Source organism: Archocentrus centrarchus, unplaced genomic scaffold, assembly GCF_007364275.1.
Source record: "Archocentrus centrarchus isolate MPI-CPG fArcCen1 unplaced genomic scaffold, fArcCen1 scaffold_33_ctg1, whole genome shotgun sequence".
In the NCBI taxonomy this organism is placed as follows: Eukaryota; Metazoa; Chordata; class Actinopteri; order Cichliformes; family Cichlidae; genus Archocentrus; species Archocentrus centrarchus.
The window spans coordinates 3,753,626-3,772,365 of record NW_022060261.1 but is presented as its reverse complement, the minus strand read 5'-3'; the positions used below and the strand labels follow the sequence as shown (position 1 = coordinate 3,772,365).

At 47.2% G+C, this 18,740-nt stretch overlaps 1 protein-coding gene across 3 annotated transcripts in view; it reads left to right on the top strand.

Annotated features, from left to right (window-relative positions):
• The first annotated feature begins 3,647 nt into the window (after positions 1 to 3,647).
• The window catches only part of LOC115776557 (kinesin-like protein KIF1C), a 28,694-nt gene continuing 13,601 nt past the window's right edge, over positions 3,648 to 18,740 (top strand). For 2 of the 3 annotated variants that reach the window (XR_004019475.1, XM_030724276.1), the window contains exons 1-12: positions 13,401 to 13,506; positions 14,465 to 14,541; positions 14,637 to 14,715; positions 15,808 to 15,908; positions 15,986 to 16,051; positions 16,137 to 16,315; positions 16,559 to 16,670; positions 16,748 to 16,825; positions 16,919 to 16,984; positions 17,069 to 17,147; positions 17,290 to 17,368; positions 17,461 to 17,609. Coding sequence is in view for 2 of the 3 variants with exons in the window: in XM_030724276.1 (XP_030580136.1) it covers positions 13,401 to 13,506; positions 14,465 to 14,541; positions 14,637 to 14,715; positions 15,808 to 15,908; positions 15,986 to 16,051; positions 16,137 to 16,315; positions 16,559 to 16,670; positions 16,748 to 16,825; positions 16,919 to 16,984; positions 17,069 to 17,147; positions 17,290 to 17,368; positions 17,461 to 17,609 (1,171 nt within the window). In the remaining variant the exon portion in view is untranslated. Of the gene's footprint in view, positions 4,229 to 13,378; positions 13,507 to 14,464; positions 14,542 to 14,636; positions 14,716 to 15,807; positions 15,909 to 15,985; positions 16,052 to 16,136; positions 16,316 to 16,558; positions 16,671 to 16,747; positions 16,826 to 16,918; positions 16,985 to 17,068; positions 17,148 to 17,289; positions 17,369 to 17,460; positions 17,610 to 18,740 lie in introns of those variants that run through there. The other variant, XM_030724274.1, reaches the window with a different exon arrangement.

Genomic DNA, 18,740 nt, shown 5'->3' with positions numbered 1-18,740 from the left:
GATGGATGGATGGATGGATGGAAGGAGGGATGGATGGACAAACGGATGGATGGATCAATGGATGGATGGATGGAGGGATGGATGGATGGATTGACGGATGGATGGATGGATGGATGGATGGATGGATGGATGGATGGATGGATGGATGGATGGATGGATGGATGGACGGATTGACAGATGGATGGATAGGTAGATGGATGGATGGATGGATCAATGGATGGATGGATGGATCAATGTATGGATGGATGGACGGATTGACGGATGGATAGATCAGTGGATGGAGGGATGGATGGATGGATGGATGAACTGTTGAAATGAACCGAGCTAAGTGATTTTCTTTCTCCAGACCAGCTTTATCATGTGTGTCTAATTTATCTGATTATTTAAACAACAAAAAGACACTGAAACCAAATAAACTCTTACCCCAACAATGGCCCCCACCTCTTTGTGGAACAGCTGGATGGACAGAGCCATCCACAGGACCTGAGCATGTCACAGTCTCATGAACTCCTCTGTATACTAGAGCCAAATATGAGGATGTCAGTCTGACGGTGCTCCCAGGCTCAGCAGCAAACCTCCAGCAGAACAGCTGAAGAAGGAAAGGATGAAGCTGCTGCAGCTGGAGTCCAGACCTCCGCCTGACTAAAGCCTGTGCCAGGATCTTAAGAGAGCTGCGCATAAACAAATACCTGCAGACCTCAATAAACTGAAGCTACACAAAGAGTGGGCCAGCATTCCTCCACAGTGATGAGAGAGACTGAAGTCTCACAGGAAACAGTTATTTCTACTTCCTGCAGCTAGAGGACCTCTCCAAGCTGCTGAATCGTGGGGTTCTTCTCTTCGGCTCTTTTCATGACTGCAGGATCATTTTAATCACCTCTGGGCACTGTTTTCAGCAGCTTTGTTTGTGAAGAAGCTGCAGAGTAAAAGCTGCTCTGTTTTCTACAGAGTAACAGCGCCCCCTTCAGGTGAGACCCTGAAAAGCAAATAGTCTGATTTGAATAAAACTGAGTGTAGATCTGCTTTATGTGAGTCTTTTTCCTTCATGATCAAACCTCATGTGTGGATTTAAATGAGCTGCAGAGCTCCATCACACAGCAGTGACTCCTGAGGTTTGAACCCAGCGGCAGAAAAATAAACTGTCACAGAGTCACTGAGGCCTTTGCAATGAAACTACACACAGCAGCAGGCTGACAGGAGCGACGCTGCTGTTTAGGGAGGGGCGATTAAATAAAGAGTTTGGCTTCCTGCGATCATTAAAACAAGATCATTGAAATAAAAATCATTTATTTTTGCTGCATAGTTGTGTCATGCTATAAGTGAGTGCAACACTTTGCTATCCAGAGGTGCACTTTCGCCCCTCCCTCAGACTCCAGCAGGAGTGTCGAACCCGCAGCTCTCTGTGGCCTTCACAACAATAAACTATAAAAATTATCATTTTCTAAATATGTTTAGAACTATGGCAGCACGATGGAGCCCTGCCTCACAGCAAGAAGGTCCTGGGTTTGAATCCATCTTGGCCTTCCTGTCCTCCTCTGACCTTTGACCTCCTTCTGACTCACAGCTGAAAAGGGTAAGTAGAAAAAATTGACCTTTCTAAGGACCAGAATATTTTTATTACGTCCTGATACATTAAAACTTTTCTTTAATATTTTATATTTAAAATAATGTTAGCAATGTCTGTGCTAATAGTTTTCATGTTTGCAGAGATCTGATTCAGTCCAGTGACACACACGCTGCGCTGTAATATTCAGAGGTGTCCAGCAGAGGGCGCAGCAGCTGTACAGATTGTTCCCTTTAAGTCAGCAACGTGATGACCTCTGACCTCGGAGCTCCACCTTCAATTTATGACACCAGAGGGCGAATCGCAGGCCTTCCTGAGAGAGACAAAGTGTGGACCAATCAGCTCTCAGCACAGCTGTGAGTCAAAAGGAGGTCAAAGGTCAGACAGAACAATCACCAGCATGTAGAGAGAAGCTGTGTGTGTGTGTGTGTGTGTGTGTGTGTGTGCCCATAAAACAAGAGAGGGTGGATTCAGGAAACACCTGGGAGTCAGGAAACACACACATACACACACACACACACACTCGAGCTTGTGCTGCTGTGTTTGTGAGGACCTCCCTAACATAATGGAGTCACATGTCCTTCAAAACAGGCCTGACCCCTCCAGCAGTCCTTTAACGCTCCCAAAGGAGGACCGCCCAGCATGTCCTCACAAAGACTGACACACAACAGTCACACAAAGTTGTGTTTTTGTCACTTCAGAGGACGTCTCAGGACTTCCATCCACTCCTGGGACCCTCCCTGTAGTCTGCACGCTTAAAGTGAAGGGCTGCCTCACAGGGACGTGCTTTTGTCCCCTGAAGGAAGTCGAGCCCCCGCAGTGCCACTGTGTAAACACAGCATAAAACACACACAGGCGCGCTTGTAGTGATTTATCTCAAACACACACACACACACACACACACACACACACACACACACACACACACACAGAAAGAGATAAGAACTTGTTTACCCGTCACACTGAGACATAAATAATCTTTAATCACACCGCGGTGCTGCTGGACTTTAAGCCTGACACACAGAGGTGTTCCTTATGTTTCGTCCTGCCCCGTAAACACAAACACAGCCCTGTATTTCTTAGTTTGTCACATTGTCCTGATTAAGAGCAGCTGGATTAGCTGTGAGCAGCTCCTGTTTGTGGTGCAGCCATGAACGCACACACAGCTGAGAACACTGAGACACTGAAACACAGTGAAGCTCTGCAGGATCTGCTGAGTCTAACCTGATTCAGGGCCGGTTATCAATGTGAACATCAACGATGAAAGTGTACGTTACACTGAATCTAAAGATGTGTGAGTCATCTCTGTGTGTTTAGACTCAGTTTATGATGCTGCATGATCCCCACGAGTCTGACTGAATGATAACAGGTCGCCCCCCCAGACTGAGTCACTCAGATTTGGATTGCATCAGTTCGCACAGCTGATCAACCCTCAGGGAGTCTGTGAGCCTGGAAAGCAGACGGACTGCTCCTTTAACAGTCAGGCTCCGCCATCAGGGGCCGACATGGCGCCAGAGATCGTCTCAGTATGAGGATGATGCACTCCATCAGCTCAAATACAGCCTCACTTAAAGACCCTTCTGGAGACATTAGTGTTCAGTTTTTTAGAAAGAGATACTTCATTGATCCCACGTGACTGTGACAGCAGGAGCAGCAGGAAACAACAGAATAAAAAAACAGTAGAATCTACAGCACCACAGGCCACACAGTACTGTGCATTGTACTGTGTATAACCGTGCATGTGACAAATAAACACTATCTTAATATCTTAATCTTAATCTTAATCATACTGAAGGTTTAGTGTGTGTTTTATATAGAACAGCGATAATAAAGAGACATAATGAAAGCTGCTCCAGAATAACTGTGGAGTTACTGCAGTGCAGTAGACAGCGCAGTATTTCCTGCAGTATTAGGGTAAAGTAAAGACTTTAACCCTGAGAGCCTGCAGGGAAAAACCTCCTCGGTCCCGGTGCCGGGATCTGCGTCAGAGTGAGACCTCCTGTCTCCTGAGTGTCCGCGCGACCGCTATCCGCTCCGTCGCGGGGACGCGCCCGCACTCACACGCACTCACCCGCCGCGCGGCCAGGCCACCGGCCAGCCTCTCCACCTCTCTCCCCTTTTCCTCCATTTCTCCGCTCAAACTTTCCGCTCACGCCCGGTTCGCCGCTCGAGTCCCGCTCCCCGCGGACAGGAGCACGAGGAGCGGCCGTCGGCCGGACTGACCGCCGGATTACCGACTTTTCAGCGACGGGCTGTCCCGGACCTGCCGTGATTCACCGCCCCGCCAGCCAGCGGCGGGCCTCAACTTACCCCAGCCTCGGTTCACCGGACGGTGACGTCAGTCCGGGGAAAAGTTGAGCTCGAGGCGCCGGTGCTGCCGTTACCCCGGAGGAGCTCCGGTTCGTGTCCGGTAAAACTTTTCTTTGAGGCTGCGGGACGCCGCAGCGCCCCCACCCAGCTTCACCCCCTCCCTCCCGCCCGGCTGTCCCGGTACCGACAGGCCCGCACCGGAACCGGGGCCGGAACCAGGAGCGGCTGCGCCCCCGGGAGCGTTTGTTTATTTGTTTATTTATTTTTTGTTTATTGGACGTGGACATGGGGAGAGAGTGAGCGGAGCATCGCGTGGCTTCCACGAGACTCACGGGTTCCTCCGGTCCGGTACAGGTGAGTCACCTCCGGTAACGCGAGCCAATCAGAGCGGAGCACGCGCACAGTTATAACTGTTATTATTATTGAATGTTAGGCAGGTGTTTTATTTATCAGGGTTACTTTTTATTTCTAATTATTTATGAAAGTTTTAATGGTTTAAAACTTTATGATAAAAGTTTAGCAGTGAATAAAAGTAAACCTGCAGCTGCTGCCTGAAGGTTTCCTGCCCTCAATAATAATAACAACGATCAATAAATGTTATATGAAATCACCATTAATTAACCATATTAACCATATTTTTCAAGTGAAACCCTGTAAACATGCGGATCTGATTGTTGGACCTGCGTTTTGGCTCATATTTCATAATAAGCTGCAGCTGTGGGCGGTGTGGGTGCTGCTGTTATGCTGACTGAGGTGTATCACCGGGTTTCAGGGTTAGAGATGCCTGCTGATAATGAAAATGATAATAATTTGCAGCCCTGCTCAGTGAAGGTGTGGCTGTTTGGGACATGCTTTTGTTTTTTGGTATTTCCTGAAATTAATCAATCAATAATCAGCAGATGAACTGTGAGCTGCAGGCCGATCTGTGGGACACTAAAGAGCATTTTCATTATTCAATCATCTGCAGATCATTTCCAGATCGGCCGTCTGGTCTAGACTGATTTTATCAGTGTACACGTGACCTGTGACCTCTGAACATAAGGAGAAAAACAAACATTACATCACTAAGAAATGTTTAAAAGAATGAAACTAAATCTACTTTAAAGTAAAAAAGTTTTAAGAATTAAAACCAAACCTGTATATAAAAGATGGACACAGGCACTGTGACATCACCTGCTGGTTTCTGGAGCCTGATTTGACGACTGTCACTACAAATCTGACCTGAAACTCAGTTTTTTCTACATATGCGTGAGAAGGGCTTCTTTCCTATTCATGCCTTTCACAATAAAAGCCCTCAACAGCTACACTGAGTGACTGATAGAGTGATGGAGGTACCCTGCAGGTCACAGGTGAGAAGTTTGATCCGGCTCGTCTGAGCCCGTGTGAGGCAGTTTGACTCCACAACTGTAAATACTCCTTTGTGTTAAAGCGCTTTAACGTGTTTCAGGTCTTTGTGTGTCATCTTTGTGTTTGCTCGCTCAGTGTGCGGCTCTTTGTTTACTGTATCTACGCCAGTCAGAGGGCAACAATGTTGCCCACCCCGGGAGGAGAGGGTGGAGCGCTAAGACTGGACCCTCTAACGGCCTCGGCTGCTTTTAGTGGTCTTTTATTTTCATTTGTGATTGATTAGGTGGTTGTTGATGGAGCCACACAGTGTTTGTGTAGTTTCAGAGGTGCTGATGTAATGTTTCTGCATTGAGAAATCACAGCGGAGGCTTCTGTCAGCTGTCTCTGTTTCTGAGCTTTTATTTTGAAAAATGTGTTTGCTAAACTGGCAGCAGGCCGGCTCTTTAAGGGGCTGCTGTTGTGTCCTCCTCAGGTTTGTTGACACATCATTACATCATTCTTATCGCTGTGCATGTGACCAGAAGTATGTGGACAAAGGGACTTACTTCATCCCTGAAGCACGAGCGCTAATCTGCTCATTGTTGACGGCTGCAGTGGGTTAAAACCCGCCGTCATGTGCTGAGCCCCCCCCCCCCCCCCCCCCCAGCACCACTACAGGTGTGTCCACATACTTTTGGAACTGCAGCGTTCACCTCTGCTCATGTCAGCCTCGCTAAAGTTAGCCCGAGAGGCTAAAGCATTTCTCAGCTGGCATCTCAGCTATCTGTGTGTGTGTGTATGTGTGTGTGTGTGTGTGTGTGTATTTTTAGCTGCATGTTGTCTGAATTCTGCTCTGATGTGATTAGGCAACCCCCACAAACCTTAAACATGAGTGACAGAATCATCTCCTCCATCACGTCAGAGTGTGGAGACCCGTCTTTGTGAGGACCCCTGGGGGGGTTTGGATGATGGAGGATCAGGACGGTTTGGTTGGTCCTCACCTTCTGAGACAGGAAATCAAACCTCAGCACTCGGGCTGGTGCTGCTCCATCACAGACTGTAGGTAAAAGATGGACAGCCACCTGAAGTCGCCCACACGTCAAATGATGTATGACGCGTTTGAAACATCGATCTGATCTTTGTACTCATCAGCGTCTCGGTGTTTTGATGAGCGAGGGGGCGGGTCTGGCCGAGAACCTGAGGGGCACTGCACCTTCGTGTGGTAGCTCCACCCTAAATCCTCTCCTGCTGCGTGACCTCTTTGACTCTTTTACCACAGACTGTAGGTAAAAGATGGATGCAGGGTCATTTTCAAAGAAATCAGAGGTCTTATTAACACCATGGTTCGGGGTTTCTTAACAAATACTGTACAGAGTTTTTCCATCGCAGCACGATACAAGCTGGAAGCTCTGTTTTTCTTTTGTGACTTTCACTCGCTCAGGTTTTTCTGATCTGCTGCTGTAAACGATGATCAGCAGGAAGCTGTTCATCACTTCTTCTTTGGTGGTTTGCAGTCAGATCACAACAGAAATGATTCATAACGGTTGCAGCAGGTTGCAGTCGGAGTCTGGCCTCCAGGCTCCCAGCTCATGAGTCACCACAGGTATGATGCACAGAAAAGGGAGGAGTTATTAGTTACCTGGAGACTACAGGTGGATGCTGGGGTGGAGTAGGCATTGAGAAATGGGAAATCCTGCAGCTTTGACTCAGGGAGGGTGTGTGAGGAGAATGATGTGAGGATGAGGAGGAGGAGTTGTCTGCCTCCATCGGCTCACAGGCTCCATTTAAGGTTTTTTTTTTTTTAGCTTTATGTTTCCAGTGTAGAAACAAAGATCAGGGAAGACACACTGTAAATGGCAACAGGTCAGGACTCGAACCATCACCGTCTGCACTGCCACGCAGCATACGTGGTCACGGGCTCAACGGCTGAGCCGCCCTGGCGCTCCATTTGTGTTGATTTTAACATGGATGGCAGCAGAGCTGCGAACGCCTGCAGCTCTTACCTCCATGAGCTCCTCGGTTGGGGCCGTGCTCACATAAACAGAGAGGAAATGCTGCCTCAGTCATGGTGAAGCTCCCAGCCTCATCATACAGTCACAGCTGCTGCTTTCTGACTGTAGCACTGATGAAGTCACACCGTGGAGGCCCTCGTGGACTTGCAGAGGTGACGGGATTACGGTGAAGCGGACGAAGCGAAAGCACGGCAGAGCGTTAAAGTCCGGCCTCCTCTGATCTCCGTCGTCTGTGTTTACAGCAGCTGAATTCCCAGATTTCCTGTTTCTTGTCCTCAGCCTCTAAACATGGGAAGCAGCAGTGGTTTCCAGGTAATCAGGGTACTGACGGTAAACCACAGACAGTGTGGTCGGTTTTAAACTCTGAGTCGATGGTGAAGCTTTAATTTGACTCGATTACTTTGAGTGTGAGCAGATGGAAAAGCTTAAATAATATTTGGACTCCTTTGTCTCCAAGCAGAGGTCAGCCTGTCACAGAGGACCTCCAGTTACTGAATGACCTTATTTGTTGCTTCCATTTCCTGTTTTGTCTTCTTCTGGCTGCTTTAGTTAAGCTGTAAATGCTGCTGTCCTCATAGCAGGCAGGGCTGCTCCTCTGTCACAGCCGTGGTTATTTAACACAGTGAAACACATTAATCACACTTACATTTATCTCTGTACAACAAACTGTGACCTCGGCTCGACCTGACCTGCCTCAGCCTGTCAGAGTGAGTCTGGGACTAATGCAGAGGTGATGGATTTATGACATGAGGTAAAATGAGAGCTTCACTGCACACAGGAACGCTAACATTATTGTTTTCTCTGGATTCTCTTGTTTTTAGACTCCAGTGAGTCAGTATTTGGACTCAGTGCAGCTGTAGTGTCAGAGTGGAAAGGCCTCCTGTGCTTCCCTGTGTGGATTCAGCCCCTCAAACATCGGGGTTTAATGCTCCTCTCACTGGCCAAACAAATCAAGCCAAATAAATGGATCCCCTTCAGCTTATTTGATGGCTTTGAGGGCTGATCAGAGGGAAGTGATTGATTAATAATCCTGTGAACAGCTATCTTGGTTATTAAGCTGCATTCATAGCAGGGTTCTCGCTAGCGCCTGATTGGCCGGCGCTGCACCTTGCTGAGGTACCATCACACCAGGCTGCAAATTTCAGCTGTTAGCTATCGTCATAGTTAGCTAGCAGTGTGGCTATTTGCACTAGCAAGCAGTTGCTCAGTACTGAAGGACCCCCCCCAGCCCTGATAGTGTTGGCTTGTGACATTTTTGTGGCTGTGCATCACACAGACACACTCCATCCATCCATCCATCCATCCATCCATCCATCCATCCATCCATCCATCCATCCATCCATGCATGTCAGGGCCTCGGGGTGCTGCAGCCTATCTGGATGTACTGAGTAGCAGAACTTACTCACCCAAACTGGAGCTCAGACTTCTTGTGTAAACATGATTCTTTCTGCTGTAAACTTGACATTTTAACATGGGCGTCTATACGGGACTGACTCACAGCTTCCAGTGGACATTAGAGGAACTGCAGCCTCATTTTTCACCCCGGGGGGGGGGTTAATGGGTTTAGATGAGTTCAGCCTGGGGTTAAACTCATCCAAATGCTTCAGCTACTCTGGCCGTGTGAGAGTGTGAGGCTTTCATTATCCATGCTGAGTCTGCAATGCTAATATTTCCCACTGCACATGAAAGCAGCATGTGGTTCGCAGTCATGTGACCAGGATGTAACGTCAGCTCTGATCAAACAGTGTAAAAACCTTCTGTGCAAACTGGGCGTCGAGTCGAGCCGATGGCTATCTTTAGCTGTCTGTGTGCATATGTTACCATAGGGTGTGTGTGTCTGTGTGTGTGTGTGTGGTATGGAGACCATTCATTATCACATTCCTCCTCAGAGGCCTGCACATGGGAGCAGCAGAGTGAGTCTGTGGGAGTTTGTCCACATGGCTGTGGATGGTGATGATGTGTTCACAGCAGATCAGTAATGAGCTGCAGTGACCCGAGCACCACAGGAAGCTGCAGGAGGGTCAGCAGATCTGTGGACTCACATGGATCCACGTCAGGAAGCAGTGAGGAGGTCCACAGCGTTCCATTTATTTCCTCATTCAGCTTTAAGGTGGAGCTCTGCTGTACATGCAGACACGCTCAGCTGCAGGCAGAAGGTGGCTTTTCCATCAGTCAGTGATCAGACAGTGAGACGAGTTTGTTCCCCGATGTTGTCGTCTCAGGGCGTCACACACTGTTGTGTAGCTGGAATCTCAGATATGGCCGTGGCCTTCACGATAACATTTCTGAAGGTCTGTGAAGTTAAAGTGAGGACGATGGAGGGCTGGTGGTGTGTTTGGTACCTGATGCTTACAGAATGACTGAAGATGGACGAACATGCGTTTTTGTGTTTGGTATTCAGACCTTACAGGAACCTGAGGGCTGCTTATATCACATGGTTCGTGTCTGAGAAGCTGTAACTCACATCGGTCTACCTGCGCAGCTGCTGACATCACACATCCAGATGTGTTAGCGTCCATCCGTATTCATCACGTCCGCCTTAAAGACATTTCTGAGGAAGCTAGAGTCAGCAGGGTGCTAATATTTTACATCTTCCTAATACAGAGGGAATCTTTCCCCTGCTGTTCAGGAAACTTTGGGAATTGTAGTTTGGAGGATCCCCCTGAGGGTGCAGGTCTGTATTCCTGTGTGATCCACAGGTTACTGCTCCGTCCCTGTGGCCTGTGTTGGAAAGCCTCCATCATCAGGTAAGGAGTGCAGAGGGACACACGAGTGTGAGACTTCTCCAGGTTCCCTTCAGTGACTGGAACTTGTGTTGTTTGTCATGTTTACATGTGCAGACGCAGGTTTGTGGTTCAGAGGCTCAGATGTTATCGTGATGTGACAGCAGCAGATCCCCGGTCCTCTCTGTGGGACTCCGACCTGCTGCTGCAGCGAGGACAGAGGTGGAGGACAGAGGTGGAGGACAGAGGTGGAGCCTGAGCAGCTTCACTGTGGCTGCCTCTGTTTCCACACTCCTGCTCCTCTGTCTGTGTGTGTGTTGTGTAATTCCTGTCTGAGTGTGCTCTGTCTCGCTGTCTGAGAGGAGCTGATTGGCTGGCAGGCGATCCAGCTGGTTTGAGTCGTGAGATTAAAGACGAGCGACACGACTGGAATCTTTATTCCTGCGAAGGGAAACGCTCTCTGTGTTCCTGCGTGTTTAAACAGCTGTTAGTCCAACAGCAGCACGACCAGCCGGGCCTGTTCCACACACACACACACACACACACACACTCTGAATCACTCCCTGTGTGTGTGTGTTGGGATGCCTGTGGCATGAAGTCAGCCTTTCTGCTGGGCTCTGTGGTATGAAGGCTGCTCGCTCACCTAAAGACACACAAACACAGACATACACACACAGACACACACAATAAGATTAGAGTACAATCCAGTATCTGTATCCACCATCTTGTCCGTGTGTTGACAGAGCAAATACACACTCTCCTGCTGCTGTTCTGTGTGTGCGTGCGTGTGTGTGTGGCTGAGTTTCAGATGGAGGCTGCATCATGAGCAAACTCAGGATGTTTCCTGTTCGTTATTAACTCATAACTTGAACCTGGATAAAAGCATGAGGCTGCTTTCTCACACACACACACACACACACACACACACACACACACACACACACACACACACACACACACACCTCTGACCCTGAATGATGTGTTTGTATTAATGTCAGCTGTTATAACTGGGGTTGCTGTAGCTCAGTAGGTAGAGCAGGTCACCTACTGATCGGAAGGTCAGGGGTTCGATTCCTGGCTACTCCAGGCTACATGCCAATGTATCCTTGGGCAAGGTACTTAACTCCAAGTTTCTCTCCGACGCAACCGTCGGGAGTGTGAATGTGTGTGAATGTTAGACAATTAAAGCACTTAGCTTAGTTAATATGGAAGTGCTTGTATGAGTGGGTGTGCATGGGTAAATGTAAAACGTGTTTAAGCACTTTGAGTAGAAAAGCGCTATATAAGAACTAGCCCATTCACCATTTATAACCTTGTTTGCAGGTGTCAGCCTTTAAATAATGACACTTTTAGATTTTAGATATTTTTCAGTCATTTTTGTTGCTGCATATTTCCTGCCTGTATTATGTAATGATGACATCATTTCTGAGCACTGAAGCAGCCCTGATGAGGCGCTCAGTATCAGCTGATGACATCATTAATGTTACCTGCAGTATTTCGGTGAACTCGGGGGGGGGGTGTTAGAAGTCGTGTCAGCAGAAAGAAAAACAAAGATGATTCATGTTTGTCATTTTTCGCTCAAAGTGAAACAGCTTGCTCGTCTCATGTTCCCGCGTCTCTGCGCTGCAGCCATCTTCAGGCTGATCTGAGGTCAGCTCTGTGGTATGAGATCAAAGGCTTCGATGGAAATGAAATCAGAAGCAGAGCGTCAGAGTCACGCTCTGATTTCAGCTCAGATTTCCACGTTTTAGTCGGTCACATGTCAGTGAGGCGTCGCACAAAGCTGGTTTATTTAAACGTGTGACGCTTCGCTCCACCCAGCAGAGATGGCCTGCTGTAGGAGGGTGGAGGAGGGCTTCATGAGCGTGCCTGACGTCTGTGGGGCTCAATCACAGAGCAAACAGACTGATGTGATCCCAGACGCTCTCACAGGAAGTCACAAAGACGGCACAGGAAGTGTGCGTGCTCACACACCAAATGATCCTGATTTAAAATCAGCATTCACACTCTGATGCATCAGGGCCTGCTCAGGGTTTGGTTTCCTTCGAATATTTATTTAGGAGGATGCCCACTCATTCTAAATGGTTGTTTACTGTGTGAACAGGGTTAAATATAAATCATATAAATATGATCAGCGTTTCTCTGAAGCTCCTGATGACCTCAGAGCTCACGGAAACCTCCCTGCTGTGGATTATTCCCCGCTGTCATGTTTCTGTAGCTGCATCAGAGTGAGACGTCATCCCTTCCAGAGGATCTCAGACTCTCCTTCATGTCTTTATTAAACTTTATTTATGACTCAGTGAGCCGATGAATATTTAAGGTCAAGTTTTACTCAGGACTTCCCCGAGAGGCCGCTGAGTGAGCTTATATTGGAGAATGTCAGTCATGTGACCATTACAGACCACACAGGCCTAAATTATAGAGCACACACACTAAAACACACACAGTAACGCACACACCAGCTGAGCCGACCAATCGCTGAGCTGATCACAAACAGGGCGATGGGTCGATGATCAGCCCACTCTGATGGATGATTGACTGTCTGATCAATAACCTGCTGACCTTGTGACAGAGCTAACACACACACACACACACACACACACACACACACACAGTAACTGTATCTGATGAGGTTTCTTCCCAGGAGAGCTGAGTGTAGTGTACAAAGGCCCGAGGCGAGGGCGATCGACACAGACTGACACACAAAGAGAGAAAAGGTTTGGGAATAAAGGAACAATAAGAAGGAAAAAAGTGGGAAAACGGGTGAAAAGGAGCCTCGTGGAGACGAGGAAGAACAGGAATGTAAAGAGAGGAAAGAATGAAGGGAGGAGCTCGGGAGACACTAATGAAAGGGGGGAGAGAGGGAGAGGAGGAAGCATTGCTCAAATGCTTGGGATGAGTTAGAGGTAAGAAAGGAAAATCGAGGCATGAGAGACACTAGAGACACAATAAAAGCATGAAAAAAGTAGAGATGGAGGAAAATGAAAGATGGAGATAAACGTGAGACAATGACAGCAGAAACTGAGAAAGGAAAAAAATCGTCAAAAGGCATTTTAGAGAGGGGAAAAGATAAGAGGCAGGGATTATAGGAAAATATATGGAAGAGGAGAGGAAAATGTGTGAAGGAAAAAACGTATGATGGGTGGATGGAAAACCGAGGACTGGAAAAAGAGAAGGAGAGAAAAAAAAAGAGCGGGAATGAGAGAAACTTGTAAAATGAAGGGAGGAGTGCTGGGAAAGAGATGGAAAAGTGGTCGGACAGGAATGGAGGCAGATATTAAAAACACAGTAGAAACAGTAGAAACATGCATAAAAGATAAAAATGTTAATTAAATATAAATGTGTAAAAATTAGTGAAAAAGAGAACTCAGTGTTTTGATTTTGTTTTTTTCTGTTTATTTATTTACTTATTTTGACCGGGTTTTCTGAATGGCTGTCCTCAGGTGGTGTAGGCAGAGCTGAAAGATGGCGGGTGCATCAGTGAAGGTGGCGGTGCGAGTCCGCCCGTTCAACTCCAGAGAGATCGGACGCAACTCCAAGTGTGTGATCCAGATGCAGGGAAACACCACCTGTAAGAACAACACACACGTTCTGTCCTTTAGTGCTTATGAGGACCCTCACGGAGACATTAACCTGAAGATGTCCTCGCACGGTTGGAGGGGCGCCGCGGTCCTCACAGAGATAAAGACAGATAAAATGTTTTTGCATGTGAGAGGGCAGTTGCTGCCATAATCTGAAAGGTCAAAGATAAGGACTGTCATCGTGCTTCTGGTGAAAATTTACAAGAAGAAAAGCTGTTATGAAATAAAAGACACAACCGTGGATAAGAGGACAGATAGAGGGCTCCTACCGGCTGCTGTTTTATGACCACCTCATTGTGATATAATGAGGATTTTATTCTGTCAGGATTTTATTGTGACATGGGATCGTAAACTGGGTATAAAAAAATGTGGAGATAATAAAACCGCCACATTGTTTTTTTTGTTTTAATCCTCCTTTGAGAGAGCTAATAAAGTTAAAACTGACCTTCAGCTTCGCAGTTAGGTGTGAAAGCAGCTGAAGCATCGCTTGAAGGTGTTTGAGCTTCCAGCTGAGTGCTGGAAGTTTCTGCTAACCTGTAACAGAAATGACAGAGTTTAGCTCAAGGCTAACAGTCCCCATTGATTTCACTAAAGAATGCTAACACGCGCCTGTCCCTCAGTGGGCTAGAGGTTTTTATGGCCTCAGCAGTCCCAGAAGGCTTCAGGGCGGTCATGTGACGTCTGAACCTACTGCTGCATACACTGACAGACACACACACACGCTGGTTATTAATAGACTGCTGCGGCGGGACTGTTATTAGCAGCTGTGCGTCCATCTGACAAATATTTATTCGCAGAGCCCGTCATATGTTCTGTGAATGCTGGGAGGGGTCACATGCTCGTGCCCGCCTTCAGCAGTGACAGTTTGTTGCCTTCAGTTTTAAAAACTGAGGAGAAAGCAGTGCAGACTCCTGAAGTGAAGCTCTTTTTTTGATCATTTTTTTCCAGGCATCTCCAACCCCAAACAACCCAAAGATGGAGCCAAGAACTTCACCTTTGACTACTCCTACTGGTCACACACAACGGTGATAACCCACTCTTCTCACACACACATACACAGAAAACATTCATATTAGCCAGGAATCGGTGCTAACAGCAGAGTGTGTTTGTGCTTCTGCAGCTCGATGACCCCGGCTTCGCCTCTCAGACGCAGGTGTATAAGGACATCGGGGAGGAGATGCTGCTGCACGCCTTCGAAGGTGAGTCTGCTGCTCCCCGGCTCTCAGGATTTTATTAATCCAGTCCAGTATGGAGGACCAAAGCTGCCAAAATAAATGCTAAAATTAAAAGTGAATAAATATAAAAATGATTAAAAAGAGGGAAAAAACAAATATAAATTTATAGGTTATTACTCAGATTTGGTGCATCTGGACTCATTTATTTATAATTTTGGCAGTTTGTGTCATCCATAAATATCCAAAGTAAACTTGTTTTGAAGCCGTGTGAGGTGAAACCCTTCAGTGCTTCTTTAAAATCAGTCAGAACTCGTCTCCAGTTAACGACCCCTCAGTGACCGTCTGAGGAGCCCAACCCCAGGGTGAGAACCAAACTATTCATGTAACATGTCAGTCATTATTACCTGCATTTATTTATTTTTGTCTATTTAATGCATTTAGTGGCATTTTTAAAATGTATTTAAATTTTAGCAGTTTTGGGCCTCCAACAAGCTTCACGTTGCCAATAATGAGGCTCGGACGGATGCTGTTGGTGGTGCTACAGAGACTAATAATTACAGTAGTCATACTGAGACTAATAATGAGACTGCTGAGGGTTATGATGATGATGATGATGATGATGATGACAGCATGATTATGTTGAGTACTCTAGTGCTACGTAGGCTAATGCTAATGGCTGAGGGTTGTGCTGTCTGGTTGTGTCTTTGCTAGCAGCAGTTAAATTGAGGTTTTTCTTATGTCCTGTCAAATTTATGGTGTTGCTGTGGTTGGTGTATAATGAGATAAATATATTTAAGTAAACACTAAAAGTTTTTTCACTCGTTTTTTTGTAACGAGCTGATCTCAGGCTGTCAGACAAGTGACTTTATATGGTCACATGTTTCAAATATAGCAGAATTTAAAGAGGTCTGAAGATTTTAGTAGAAGATTAACTTTTTAAACTGTCAGTCAGATAAAGCTACCCTCCTGTAATATGGCTGCATTTAAAGATGCAGAGATTTATTATTTATAGAATGAGCAGAAGACTTTTCCCCTAAAATCCTAAAGCGTGGAAGTTGTTGGTCACTAAAGGAAAATGTTTAAAATGATCACAAACATGTTGTTGTTGTTTTCCAGGATACAACGTGTGTATTTTTGCGTACGGACAGACGGGTGCAGGAAAAAGCTACACTATGATGGGCAAACAGGAGCCTGGACAGGAAGGCATCATACCACAGGTAAGTGACTTTAATATTTGCTGACTGAAAGGCCAGACTGATGCAGAGTTACATTAATGATGTCTGTCTGTGTGCAGCTGTGTGAGGACCTGTTTCAGAGAACAGGAGAAAACACAGATCCTGACCTCACCTACTCCGTGGAGGTAAGCCTCCTTCTGACAGATCAGTTTTATTCAGACTGATTCCCTGAGTGCCGATTGGATGAACATCTCCTCCTCTGCCTCCCAGGTGTCCTACATGGAGATCTACTGTGAGCGGGTTCGGGACCTGTTGAACCCGAAGTCCCAGGGCACTCTGCGGGTGCGGGAGCACCCCATCCTGGGGCCCTACGTGGAGGATCTGTCCAAACTGGCCGTGACCGGATTCACGGACATCCGGGACCTGATGGACGCCGGCAACAAAGCTCGGTCAGGCTTCTTCCCGATGATGTCACGGGTCAAAGTTTAAGAAAAGCTGTGAACTGTCTGAGGCTGAAATAGTCTAAATACCTGCAGTTCATCCCTGCATTTGTTAATCAGCTGTTAGCTGATGTTCGGCTGACGGCGCCCTCAGTACCTCGTTAAAGCTGCTGTTGTGTTAAGCGTGTGTGACACCTGTCAGGTAAAGAACTGTGATTAAGTTAAGTCCTTCTTGCTGGTTATTGATCGCAGGACGGTCGCGGCTACAAACATGAACGAGACGTCGTCCAGGTCCCACGCTGTCTTCACCATCGTCTTCACCCAAAAGCGACGCGACCAGATGACCAGCCTGGACACGGAGAAGGTGCGTCAGCCGCTCTGCTCCGTCCTCGCAGGGCGTTTCTAAATGCAGAGTTCTGATTTTGGTTCTTTCCTCTGCAGGTCAGTAAGATCAGCCTGGTCGACCTGGCTGGAAGTGAACGAGCAGACTCCTCGGGGGCGAAGGGCACTCGGCTGAAGGTCAGACATAACGTGGCGTAATCGGTTTATCTTTGTGGTGCTCATCTTTCTGCTGTCACAGTCACGATGTATTTGCTGTTCCTCTGCACGCAGGAAGGAGCAAACATCAACAAATCTCTGACCACGTTAGGAAAAGTGATTTCTGCTTTGGCTGAAATGGTAATTCAACACCTTCCACATTTGCAAGTCAAATCATTTCAGATGTGCACACGAAACTGACTGCTTCCTGCCTCCAACCTGCAGCAGAGCAGCAAGAAGAGGAAAAGTGATTTTATTCCCTACAGAGACTCTGTTCTCACCTGGCTACTGAAGGAGAACCTGGGTAAGGACCCGCTGTGCTGCGGTTCTCTTCACAGTGTCACAACAAGCATTAATAAACAGGCTCTGTTACATCAGGGGTAATGAGCCACGCCTACAGTCAGGGCTCAGAGACAGTTTGAAGGTTTGCTGTGTGCTTCTTTCAGGAGGAAACTCGCGCACAGCAATGATCGCTGCTCTAAGTCCTGCTGACATCAACTATGAAGAAACACTGAGCACTCTGAGGTCAGATGCTCTAATCTGTCTGTGAGGCTCCTTATTGATCAGCTGATCTGAATCCGCCTCAGTGTAATCTGACTCAGTCCGTGTGCTTCCAGGTACGCCGACCGTGCCAAACAGATTCGCTGTAACGCCGTGATCAACGAAGATCCGAACGCCAAACTGATCAGAGAGCTGAAGGCTGAAGTGGAGCGGCTGAGAAACCTGCTGTTCTCCCAGGGCCTGCAGGAGCTGCTCAACAACGCCGGTACGAGCACACTTCAGACCAAAGATCTGCTTTTTCAGGGTCGGATCACAGAAACAAACACGAGGCACCGCTGAGGGTTAAACATGCTCAGATTCTTCCAGCTCCCATGAAAGGATCAGTGTGGCTGTTCTCCCTCATGTTACAGTAAAGTTTAACATCCAGGCCTTCATTAGAAAGGGGGATTTATAAGAACACTGCTTCAACTTTGGATGGAAACAAAGATAAAACAATCGCAGTGATTGTTGGAGGGTTGGTGAAGTTGGGCTGGTTGGTGGCAGCTACAGAGCCACAGATTGGCTCTAAGGCCTGGAGAGTGCTTGTTAACGACTCGGAAACCTTTGGTGAAAAAAATGTGTTGGGACCTGGTTGCTGGAGGTTGCTGGCAGCTCCAGCAGCTGGTAGGTGTTTGTGGAGGTGAGGTTGCCGTCCCCTCCACAAACCCACACACACCTCAACCCTAAATCTGTATAAAACTGCACGTCAGCACCTGCGACCAAAATGGTCTCATCAGTGCTTTTTCTTCTTTATTCTCACATCAGAGTTTATTCCTCTTTTCTTTCTGTTCCTCCTCAGCTTCAATAACTCATCAGAGCTGTTCCGTCACCATTACATCTGCACAAAAGTACAGCAATTCAATTCAGCTTTATTTATATGGCGCCAAATCACAACAACAGTCACCTCGAGGCAGCACCGCAAATGATTAACGTTTACCTTCAAAGTAAAAGCTGCAAACACATATCAAAGCGGTGTAGCTTTTACTCTGAAGGTCTCAGCTGCCAGTTTACACATTTCAGTCTCACTGCTGCTTGCAGAGTAGTCAGCAAGTGTTTGCAGACAGGCTGCATCCTCCCTGCAAACTGCAGACACGTGAGGCCGTCTGCTGGTGACCAGAACGACTACAGCACCGCACACCTGTTTGTAACCAGCAAAAGCTGCGAGCCTGAGACACCGTGAACACAAACACAGCCATGATGGTGGTGCTTATCACTGTGTGCGTTTGTGTAGTGAATGTGAGACAGACTGTACTTCATATAAACATGGAATCCAGTCTGTTCTCGGCCCAATGAACCGCACACATCACATGCTGTTATTTCTTAATTTGAACCCGGTATGAACGGCACGACCATGTGC